Here is a 12,528-nt window from a genome sequence, read left to right as displayed (position 1 = left end):
GCTAAGAAGCCATCACTATCTCTGTTGTCTGGGCAACCAAGGAGACCGAAGGAAGACGAAGAAGGAAGGATCCGAGGATATATGTACTCACATATCAAGGCCCAGAATCCTTTGCAGCATCTTTTGAAGAGGATATGCTTTGGATTGGCCAGCACTGATAGAGACAAACAATGGCCTGCTCATAATATCCCTTCACTGCTTTTGTCATGTTCTGTTTAGTTTAGTGTTTGCGTAGGAAGATGCAGAGACAGACGTCTTTTGTAACTGCTGTGATCACCGGATGTGAAAAGGCACAAAGTTACACAATCTCTGTGTCTGACGGGAACTGGATTCATTCATCACTGTGTAACTTTGTGCTCGTTGAACTCGGAGATTAGGGATTATTGAAAAAGTTGACGCAGCCGCTACAATAGCAGAGAGGCGGAGAAGCTGTTGACACACAGACACATAGTTAGCGCTTGTTTGCAGCATTTCACGCGGTGGCTGAGAGGTCTCACTCGAGCACATTAAGGGGAAACACGAATGCAAAAACCACAACACAAATATGAAAGCCACACAAAGGAAGTGAGTGACAACAGATGTTGACAATGAAACAAGCGGAGTTACTTTGCGCGGTCAAGTCGTCGCTTAAAATGAGATCTGAGGAGTTAAGGTTCAGGTGCTTGACTTTTTTCAAAGTTGTGTTTTCTGCTCATGTGATTGTGTGATACGTCTCAGCCACCGTAACTTCATCATAAATGCCGGGTAAAAGAACTGGTGGATTTTATGTAATGTAACAAAAGTGATTCACAATATTAAATTCCCTTGATTTATTTATTCCCACGCCGCAATATGGATCAGTGAACTGCACCTAATCTGTGTGTTAGTCAGTCTCACTGGGTCGTGATCAGGCAGAATAAACAGTAGCTTCTTGAATGTAAACAGTCATTGAGACCACACCCCCAAAGAGTAAATAGAATCTCATTTGTACCCACACGCTTCCTCGACACCACAGCCACTCACACTCATCATGAATTGCAGTGACTTCATACAGACATACTCTTTCTCCATATTATCTTTTGGACAATTTTCCATCTTCTAGCAGTCAATGTTTAGCAGGCATTTCGTCGCTCTTTGGAATATGATGTCAGCTGTGAAATAAAAACTGGCGAACCTGGAGAAGCAGCCTTTTCTCCAGAACTCTGACAATACTTGAAATATTCAATATTTGAAGCCCTCCAGGTGAACTGAAGCTGGAGCCTCACCCCGAGTGTTTTCTTTTGCTGTATGAACGACCCCCTATACTCTGGTCTGTATCAGAGCAGACTTCTCCTCCTCCTTAACAATACAAAACAATACAATACCCTCATGCAATGTAGAGAACTTACTGTCCTGTACGCACTACATGTTAATCTGCACTATATGTACAAACTTTGAGAATGTGTCTTTTTTTATCTTTTAAATTTTAATGTTCAAACAGCTTGATATGTAAATAAAACAAAAGCGTACAACTGCACGACAGTATTGCAGTATTTGCTCTTTTTTAAGATGACACAAGGTAAACTAGAAGTACTGCAGTCGCATTCCTCTGTCAATCAGTGCAGTTTCAGTCCACACACACACATGGTACATGTTCTTTAGTCTTAATGACTCTTTACAGTACAGATTTGCCATTAAAACATTCACACTTCGAGGGGAAATTAGGGTTTCAAGGAATTTGGAACTCAGAATCGAGGAAACTGGGATCGAACTGCTGATCTTCTGGTTAGTGGGCGACCCCCACCTACTTTACCGTGACCTATGATCTCTGAAATCGAATCGGTTCATCTTAGGGTCCAAGTGACGTCTTGTCATCAACTGAAGAAATCCCCAAAAGGCATATAATGATCAAGAGGCCAAACACACTGTGACCTAAACCTTTGACCACCAAATTCATCAGTTCAACCGTGAGTCTTCGTGAACATTTCTGTCAAATTTGAAAGGACTTACGCTTTCAACAAGACCTAAGGGTTTTCCGAGGTCACAATAACCTGGACTTTTGACCAGATGTTCCTGATATATCACGTTCATGAGAACATGAGATCACCTTGACCTTTGACAAACAAACTTCCACCAGTTCATCTTGAGATCCAAATGAATGTTGGCATAAAATTTGCAGAAACTCCCTCCAGGTGTTCTTGAGATATCGTGTTCACAATGGGACGCCTCTGACCGTCGCAGAAACATAAAAAACCTCAAAGATTACACACAACAGCCATTTTCTTTATTGTCGGGTTTGACAGTAGGTATTGTAAGTTGGTATCATGCTGAAACACATTGTTAGTCTGCTCTTACACCTTGTTCGTCGTTTGTGTTGCAATATTTGCACGATTGCCTCCGCACTGAGGAGCTCATGCAAAAACACTAACAATATTTTGAGCTGGGAGGTACAGTAGGATTGAAAACAGCGATCACTCCACACTGGCTGCGTAAACAGTCTTGACATTATTCTTAGTTATATATATGTATATAAAGAATATTTTCTAGTACACTATTGGTACAGACAGTCTTTCTTAAGGTTGTCAACGACTGAAGCTGGAAGATCGTCCTGATAATGACGACCACACATTACAGGCGGCGATCTGAGGCCTTTGAATGAACGAGGGCGGCCGTCTCTAACCTATCGGGCAACATTTCCTCTACAGCGGGTTGGACACCGAGCGTCCCTCAGTGAGACTGGCAGGTTTACAAAGGCATTGGCAGTGATGGAATTATAGTGTGGCAGAACAGCGAAGGAGCTACAGAGTGAGGAAACAGTCCTTAGCGAAGAGTCGCTCAAAAGTCTTCCTCTAAAATCCTGTCTTTTTACATCAGATTCATGGAGCTGAAGGAGATGAGAAAAGAGTCACTTAAAATAACATTGGATTTTAACAAATGCTTTCAGGTTTGGTTCAAGCTGAATTTAAGGTATGTATTTTTATTTAGCTTTTAAAGATGAGAGTTCAAACCTGGGATCTGATCTATTCCTAATAAAAATCTTGATATACATCTGAATTTATAGTATTTAAAAGACAACATATTTCTTATCGAAGTGCACTCATACAGTTCCTGAACATGATTCCCGTGACTTGTGATTGGATGTTATGTTTCAGTACCCACAGATGCTTCGGCGGCCGAGAGCTCAGCTCCTCGAACCGCATTCTCTTCAGTTCTGCTTAACTTCCTATGGCGTAGAAATAAACAAAAAAAGCAATCAATAAAAACTGATAAGTTATCATAAAAAAAGTTATCCTGTTCCAATATCAAAGATTGAAGGTCCCAAAAAAACTTGCACGAATAAATAAAAACCTGTCACTGATGAATTTCTTCTGCATTTTAGCTGAATTCCTCTAGATCATTTTCACTCTTGATTAAAACACAAAAGTACATTTAAAAAAAAAAAAATCTGTTTAAACTCATTCATAGAAACCATTAGGGTTAGTAATACTACATGTGAAACACAAGGCAGACTGCAAGAAGCGTTGGTAAGTCCAAGCTGAGGTTGAGTATCCAGGTTTGGAATGTTTGCAGGAGGAAATGCAATGATGATGAATGTAATGCATCATCCCACTTTTATCGTTTCTCATGAGATGCATCAGGTCCGTTCCTCTCTTCTCTGAGGAGTCATTCAATTCATCATGCTGGTGTGGCTGAAGCTACTTGACAGTCAAAGCTGGCGTGGCGGCGTTTCAGGAGCATCCCGGCAGATGCACTGTTCATCGTTAGCAGGAGTTAAATCGAGGTGCAGCTCTGTCCTGTGCAAGCAGGGTCAGTATTGATGATTAACATTATTGGTGGTTGGTTGAATCACATCTTGGAGTTGAGTAGTAACAAGATAAAAATACTGTCACTCCTACTATTCTCTTTAAAAAGTAATTTATATTGTATGTAGCTAGAAGTAAGGCTTTCAGTCACATTAAATAAAAATCTAGATCTTTAAAAATAAGGTGGACGCCTGTTCCAATGCTTCCTAAATGTAAATTAAATAGAGTGCAACCAAAAGAAGACAATGCAAATGACACACTGGCCTGAGTGTGCATAGAGTCAAAAGCATAAATAAACCTCCCTTCTTTTCCTGTGTGAACTGAAACTCGAACCCCCTGACTCCACTTGTGTTTGAGAGGGAGAAGCAGAAAGACACTCAGCAGTGCTCGGCCCATTCAGCCACGCCAAGCAGCGGCCTGGTCAGCAAAGCCGACTATGTGGGAGAGAGAGGGAGCGATAACAGTGATGCAGGGAATTTAGGTCGAAGAAATGGTCACAGTCTAACCCCATTTAGAAATGAAACACATATACGTTCTTTATAAATGGGATTAAGCAGCGTGGATCTATAATTTGGAAGAAGTTGATTTTAAACTCCGACTCTGGTGAAGCTCATTGCCTTTGGGCACAGATTTAAGTCGAGGTCTTCCATCTTTTACAAAGATTCAACCAGTGGAATGTAAAAGCCAGTCTGATCCGAGACCAAACTTTTACCCAAGGGCAACATTTCGTCGCACATGCTGGAGGCGGAGAGCAGATGGCGGGGCTAGCGGGCGGGGCGGAGTTATCTATTGGCTTTGTATTTGGACTTGCTGGCATCGCGGGGCTCCTTGCTGGGGTTGCTCCAGTCGTCGGCCTCGGGGCTGGTCTTGTAGTGGCGCCACGCTGACTTGTTGAAGACGGGCAGCCGCTCGAAGGACTCACTGGACAGCGCCTTGAAATGGAGGAACACAACAGCCAATGAGAAGTATTTTAATGAATAAGCATATCTCCCAAAATATTGAACTACTTCTTTAAACTCTGAGTATCACGTTGTTGCGAATTGAGAAAAGTCATTCAAACCTTTGCCCTTTGTAACTTTCTCATTTTACCTTCAGATAGATGACAGCGTCCGTGCCAACGCCCTCCATGGAGTAGAGCTTCAGATCCCCCTGGAAATATCGGGCATAGAGCCTTGATATGGGCAGACCGTAGCCGAAGCCAGCCTGGACAGGGGAGAGAGAGTAGAGGCAGACTTAAATTTCCCCAGTTGTCATCCCACATAAATGGACGAGCTGAAATGGTCACCGGGTTCAATATTGGTTTGATTTTATGCGAGTGTGTACCAGGGGAACGATTCCTGGCTCCAGGCTGGGCGTCGGGGCCGTGGAGTACATGTAGTTAAACAGACGGTCTATCTTCCTGAGAGGAACTCCTCCTCCACTGTCGCTGATCTGAGGAACGGAGAAACCAGGCAAGCACACCGTTTAAACATCTCAACATGCTTTGCACGAGGAGGTCCTGCATTCATTAGCATCTGATTTACCTTTACGGACAGATCCTCTTTACCCAGAGTGACTTTTGCCTTTACAGGTGGTAATCCCTCTGTGCTGTTCTCATGGAGCTCCACGGTGGCTCTCATCGAGTTCTGCAAACGCCGACACATTTAATTAACCCAGCTCAGCACCAGTCCTCATAGAATTATAGTCACATTACAGTTTAATTACAGTTAAAGAGCGCTGAACTGGTTAACGGCACTCAATGCTGCCCGGCTCACCTTGAACAGCTCGAACAGCATGTGGAACAGATGAGAGGGAACGTACACGGCCTGGATGGGCTTTGTAGGGGCCTTCACTGGAGGAAAATAATATAAGGGGTGTGAGAGGACAAAACACCCACACACACACACACATATACAAGAAAACACTAGTCTTTTGAAGTTTATGAGACGGTACACGTTGTAATCATTACAGGAGTAAACATGGAGCTCCACCCACAAGCTCTAAACAGCCTCTGTAACGTGGTGTTATAGCTGTGTGACAGATTACAGAGAGATATGGTTAAAGTCTGAGGATTTTAGCATGAAAGTTAACGTTTGTTTCTTACTGTTGAACTCCTCGATCTTGAGCTCAGGAGCAGCCAGGTAGTACTTCTCACACAGCATCTTGGCTGTGTCGTAGGCATCTGATAGAAGAGAGCGAAACAACAGGAGTCAGGGAAGAACAAGCTGAGAAATGTACATCTAGATTCCTCTTTCAGCTTCCGTTCTTTCCCGGGTCATTGAGAGAGCAGCTACTGAAAAACACTATCACTGTGTAAGCCTTGCGTTCAGCAGAGAGTTGTTCATGGGTTTATGTTTGATTTATGACACTGTTGAGAATAATAAAGATAACAAACATAGCTAACTATGTTTCCCATAAGACCTTTGCCATTATCTTAACTCAAATAACTAACTATCCCCACAGATGAAATGTACACATATTGGCTACAGCTCAAACTGATTTGATTGTTTCAGCGTTGTTTGCAACTATAACATTTTTATATTATTCCATTTTTTGAATTGTACGGAACTTAACCCTAACCCTAACCCAAAATACGGCCAAAATATAATCATTTCAGGACTAATGCTAATAAGATCAGGGAATAAAATACGACAGAAATTAAATATTAAAATACTTAATAAGAACAATTCAAGATAAAATAATGAAACAAACAATGCATGCAGGTAACAGAATGGTGTGGTAGTTTTAATAAAAGGATAAAAGGCCTTTTTTAAAGTAAAGTAAGCCGATAACATATAGTCCAAGAATAACAAGAAAAATATAAAGACTGTAATAAAATATGCATTTACAAATAAATATACACTAATAAAATAAGAGTACTTATAGACCCGATAAGAGCAAGTAAATATATAATAATACATAAATAAATATATATATATATGACAGTCAAAGGCTTAATACATTTGTTACAGTGGACAAACATATTTGTAGATAGAAAGAGACAGAGACAGATAACTTCGACCCTCTCTGACTCACCCCGGACGACTTCAGCCACGCTGCAGTTGGGGTCGATACTGCCGATGTGTTTTGGGTGAGCGGGGTTGGTGTCGTTCCCAAACAGCAGAGCTGAACATAAACACATGGAAATAAAAGGTCAGCTGCTGAGACGGGTCATGAAGAGAAAAGTCAAGCGGCTAGTGGGATGTTCTTCAGGACTCACTGTGCTGGTTGATGAGCATGCGGAACGAGATGCGATTGGTGTAAAAGCGGTCGAGGAAATACTGGATGTTGCTGCTGACGAAGGGGTCGAAGCCAAACTTCTCCTTGTACTCGATGACTCCCTGAGCCATAGTGGGAACCACGTCGTTGTGACGGTTACGGATCTCGATCAAGAGCTCCAGGAAGCTAAAGATAGGAGATCAAAATACATCAATATGTTAACAGAACAATCAATGGTTGATATTCTTAAACTGCTCTACGACTTGCACTGGATTATGGACCTTTTGCTGAAACTACCCAGATATGTGATAACGCGTTTGTCTGAATTAGTTGCTACAGACATTTTTGGGAACTTTTCCTTACAGCCTGGTTAAATGCCTCCGGCTGCTCTACCCAGAGGTCTCTTTCCTGATCTCTCCTGCCAAGTTCTTTAAAATGTGGAAGACAAACTCAAGTAAATGTACGGACCCAATTTTCCAAACATTTTCCAGGGTTTGTGTGTGAAAACAGCTTAAGATCGACTGTGAGGGAATTCACAAATAATAATGAAAGAAAAAATCACCAGGACCAACATTACAGCATTTTTCTATCAAGGGATCAATTCCTTTCTGAAAATGAGGAAGAAGATAAATACGACTCATAATGAACCTTTATTTTTAACTATTCATTGAACTGTTGCTGCTCTTTCCTGTGTAGAGTTTTCCATTTCAAAATAACTGAATTGTCTTTTTAATTCCTTGTTTGGACGAGTATTAAGCTTAAGATCACTGTTTTTTAAACTGACTTATTCAAAATCCTGCCTGTGTTCCTCAGCCATGTGTGGCTGTTCATCACATGGCGTGGTTATAGTATAAGTACACAGCTTTACCTGTGCAGTCAGCAGAGATCTTAGTGTACTAAGGGGATTAGCTGCAGTGGAGGAGGGACATGTTGACATTAAGCCAGTGTACAACAGCTGGTTGTACCTACATGATATACAGCGTTTTCTTTAACAAATCATTAATCACTCACTCGTTCAGAGCATGAGGATCCTCTGCTTTTCGATTCTCGTAATCCAGCAACTCCACAAAACTCTGCATGTACCTGATAAAGAAGATAAAAAGGTCAAAGGGCGACGTTAACAAAAGCTTCTTATCACACACTCCGTTATAAACTTTGTTATCTGGGAGCCTTTCAAAGAACATAACTGAAAGAGGTGTCTCACCACTTCTGCACCAGCCTGACGGAGGGCTGGCCCACCAGCTTGTCAGGCAGCAGGTTGACTTCTCTCATGGTGTTGGCCAGGCGCACGGGCAGCTCCTTGCGCAGGAACATGTAGGAGGTTTTCTCACATGCATTGTTCCGGCCTGAGAGAGAGGGAGAAGGTTCACGTAAATACAATATTTTTAAGAAGTTTCCGGTAGATTTCTGGTAGATCTACATTTCCTGCAAAGAAATATGCTCAGGATTTGGGCACCGCAGGTTTATTTAGAAAGCTCATTTCATAAACAGCGGTTCATTCAAAGTGCTAGACAGGGAAATTGAAAACAACACAGAGACTAGATATGCAAATTCTCAAAACTGAAACTAAAAAAACTTAAATGTTAAGGGAACTGAAATCCATGAGTGTGTGCAATGGGATGCAGCTTGATTGAATTGGACTGCCGGGCCTTGGCGGAGGTGTGAGCTCTACTGAGTGCCACTCTAGTTTGTCATATGAAAACCACCATTCATGCCAGGCGGCTGGAGGCTGTGGTGGGTGTCGATATCCAACCTTTAACATGACACCTTAAACTTTGCTATCTGCAAGTCAAAAATGACTCTGCACCAACATCAGCCAGAAGGGGAGTCGTGGAAAGGTTAGCAGGATTCGTGTTTCTACATGGAAAAACTAAACAGGAAAAACTAAATTAAACTGATAAAATCTTAAATGGTTTTCTTGAAACTAACTAATTGAATGCCAGTGCAACTTGCAGAAGCACGTGAAGCCTATTAACCCTCAGCAGAGAACCACTGAGCACTGTGGAAGTCTGTGGGGAGAAGCATCTTAGGTTCTTATATCCAAAAACTGACACAATGGTAAAGTCTCAGGCTGCACACAGGAACAATCGCGTTTTCAGGGTAGTGGAAACCCTTTGTGCTGATGTTTGTGATCCACCTCAAGACTCCCACACAGACGAGACAGTGAGATATGTCACCCTGTGTTATTGTATCATAGGGGTGAAAGAACTGGATGATCAGGCAGAACGACAGGAAGCCTCCTTTCACCTCAGCTCAAAGGAAAAACTTTCACCTGATTCAGCAAATGTAGAGGGAGGACTTGTAAATGATAAAACCGGGAAGTGAAAACAGCAAACACTGACTCAGCCCTGGAATCACACACTCCCTGGATGACGGCCCATTTGTTCCCCTTTCCAAACACACCAGTTTCTTTTTCATTTAGAGAAAAGTGTACATCATGTACATATTCTGTCTATTTTATTTTCTTTTGATTTCATTGCCCATTTGTAATTCCATTGTATACTTTCACATGTATATCTTGTCAAAGGTTAATGATAACAGCATCAAAAAAATGCAAAGCGAAGAAGAACTGATCTCCGCTGGTAAACGTTTAACAGCTATTCCAAGGAAGTAATTGTTGTGTTTTTCCTAAATGATTCACTTCATGATAGGATGAGACATGTCAGAGAAGAACCCACAATGTCGCAATTTCTTTTAGCAACAGAATAATTCTTGGATCTTGAAAAAAAAAAGGGTGACTAATGTTTACATGTGTGAAATTTGGTTCCAGTGAATTTAAATGTGGTTTGACACACAAATAGGGTCATCAGGCCTTTGGTGGAGGAAGGTAGTTCTGGTTTTAAAGGCCCTGGTTTCAGACTGGTTCCGAAACGCAATTCCAGATATTGAAATCGTTATCTGGAAGTGAAACAAATGTTATCGAGGCATCTCAAGTGCAGCCATCACTTCCTGTGTTTCCTCTCACGTCTAATCCCCAGCTGGGAGAGCAAATTGCGTAAGAGAGACGGACGACTCTGTTAATCAGAAGATGGATTAGGGAGAAAGGCCTCGAGTGCAGTCGCTGAATTAATAACTGTGGTGTTGCACTGTCAGGTCTCTTGTCCGCCTGCCACAGCTGGTGACTCAACAAATGTGTGCAAGCCCAGAAACATGAGCCTTCGGGTCACTTCTGAGAACCACAGCTGGAGAGGCACATGGATTCCTGTTGTTGACGATGAAGAAAAGGGGAAGGTCGAGCTGGGTTCACACATGCAGGACCTGGCTGCATCTCTCACACACACACACACACACACAGACACACACACACACACACAGACACACACACACACACACACACACACACACACACACAGGGGCTGTCATCCGGCCCGGCCCGCACCACCAGGCTCAGAGACAGTTTCATCCCCCAGGCCATAAGACTTTTAAACTCCTCTGAACTGCAATAACTCCACCAAACCAGCACCCTGGAATATTTGCATATTTGCACCAGCACCATAACAAGCCTATTTGAATATTTGCACTACTGCACAAATTGAACATTCATCTGTAAAGATATATATTTAGATGTATATATTTTATTTTCTATTTAAAATTTTTGTTATTCTATTTTATTCTTTTTTATTCTATTTTATACTATTTCTATTTTATTTTTTTGGGTTGAAATTACTCAGCATTGCTTAAAGAGAGTGTGTGACCCAAGCATTTCATTGACAGTGACTACTTCATGTTATCTCTGTTCATTTGACAATAAAAAATCTTGAATCTTGAATCATCCATCCACAGTGTGTGTATGTGTGTGTGTGTGTGTGTGTGTGTGTGTGTGTGTGTGTGTGTGTGTGTGTGTGTTTCATGGCACAAGACGTGCAACTCTATTAATAAACCCAGTGACACATCAGATCCAGAGCAGAGACCCTCAGAGGAACCACAGGGTAAACAACAACAACACTTGTTTACCTCGGGAGGACACTCACCGAAATCCAGGAACTGCTTGATGGACAGCGGGGACGGGGAGAACCGGGAGTAGTACTCGATTTTGGGGTGGGCGTTTTTCAGCAGGGACGTGAAGACCCTCATTCTGGAACGTGTGCAGGTCACGTGTGCGGGATTAAATGCGAGAAAGACCCTCGGGAGGAGGAAGAGAAGAGAACACGCGACGCGGCCGCTTCCTCCCCGGTGTTGATGGCTGACAGGGCTGCTCTCCCAGGGGCGGACACATGTGTCCCCAACCCGCGGGGCTCCGGCTGGACACCACACCACGACGGACAAACGTCCATAGGGTTACATGACACGGTGAAGACACTGGGGACTCAGCCGAGAGTCCGTCCTCATCCCGGGACTTTCAGTTCTGCTCAGCACCCGAGGAGCCTGCGGGGACAAAACACACACACTTCCGGTTGATGGGTTTCAAAGTAAGACGCCACCAATCAAATGTAGCCAAGCTGATGTGTTAGCACTTTCTAATAATCAGACTTTAGATAGATAGATTATAGATAGATAGAGTACTTTATTCATCCCCGAAGGGAAATTAAGTTGTCATAGCAGCCGGTATATTTGAATACAATACAATACAATAAAATAAAAAAAATTGAGGTAGAAAGAATAAAAAATAGAAACACAAGATAAATAGGTAGATAAGGTGCAGTGGCAAGATGATGGTAATAGTACTGATGATATGATGGTAATGTTATTGTTAGACAGTATAGAAAAATAGTACAGTATATATAGTATATAATATAACATAATATATATTTATATATGATAGTAATTATACCAATATAATAGCAGTATATTGTAATAATGGCAGCAACAGTATATATAATAATAATAATAGTAGTAATAATATAATAATAATATTATTTATTTACAGTGTTTTCAAGCTGTTTGGTCAAACGTGTAGATTTAAATAGATAACTTATTTTGCATTGATCGATTGAAAGCCATTATGCAAAATGCAACAGACAGACATAACAACTATAAAGAAGCATAACGTTACAACAAAGAGATACAACCACAAAGTGACAAAAAAGGCTATGAGTTTATCACCCATGATAGAAGAGGAGGAGAGCTTCATTTGTGCAAAATTTTGTTACACATAAGTTGTATCTTTTTTGTCAGAAGATTTACACAAAATGTTATACAACTCTTTGAAATAGAGGAAGATGAGACAACAGATGCCAATCAACAGCAACATCAGTCCAAAACAATTGTATACAATCCTTTTACATGAGTAGATGTCTTCTGTAGTTTTAATAACACATTTTTTTAAACAACTTAACATTTAGAACTGTGTCCTTCACATACATTCTTATTTTTTATTTCTGGATCGTTAATATTTATACTTTTAGATTAATTATTGAGAAAACTTATTAAACAAAAAACAGCAAATGTTGCTCAGAGAGTTCCGTTGCAGTCAAAACAATAACACGTTTTATTTTTGAAAGATCTCCTCCAGGTTTCCGGTGTGTCTCGTCTAACTTGACGTCATTGGACAACACGAAGGATGAAAAGTCTCCACTCAACCGCACTTGGCACAGGCCTGTTGATGCTCTGCGGGGATTGGTCCAAAACA

At 41.5% G+C, this 12,528-nt stretch overlaps 1 protein-coding gene across 1 annotated transcript; it reads right to left on the bottom strand.

The window, feature by feature from the left end:
- Positions 1-2,220: 2,220 nt before the first annotated feature.
- Positions 2,221-11,312, bottom strand: pdk3a (pyruvate dehydrogenase kinase, isozyme 3a). The gene is made up of 11 exons (XM_061093839.1): positions 10,931-11,312; positions 8,164-8,305; positions 7,971-8,042; positions 6,961-7,145; positions 6,777-6,866; positions 5,845-5,922; positions 5,516-5,592; positions 5,285-5,386; positions 5,085-5,192; positions 4,851-4,964; positions 2,221-4,693 (listed from the first exon to the last, which is right to left on the bottom strand). Exons 1-11 carry the CDS (start codon positions 11,031-11,033, stop codon positions 4,544-4,546), a joined length of 1,221 nt encoding a protein of 406 aa, XP_060949822.1. The 5' UTR covers positions 11,034-11,312; the 3' UTR covers positions 2,221-4,543.
- Between the last annotated feature and the right edge of the window lie 1,216 nt (positions 11,313-12,528).

Source organism: Limanda limanda, chromosome 20 (genome assembly GCF_963576545.1).
Source record: "Limanda limanda chromosome 20, fLimLim1.1, whole genome shotgun sequence".
Taxonomy (NCBI): domain Eukaryota; kingdom Metazoa; phylum Chordata; class Actinopteri; order Pleuronectiformes; family Pleuronectidae; genus Limanda; species Limanda limanda.
Note: the sequence above shows the minus strand (reverse complement) of the source record. Positions and strands in the feature narration are given on the sequence as shown.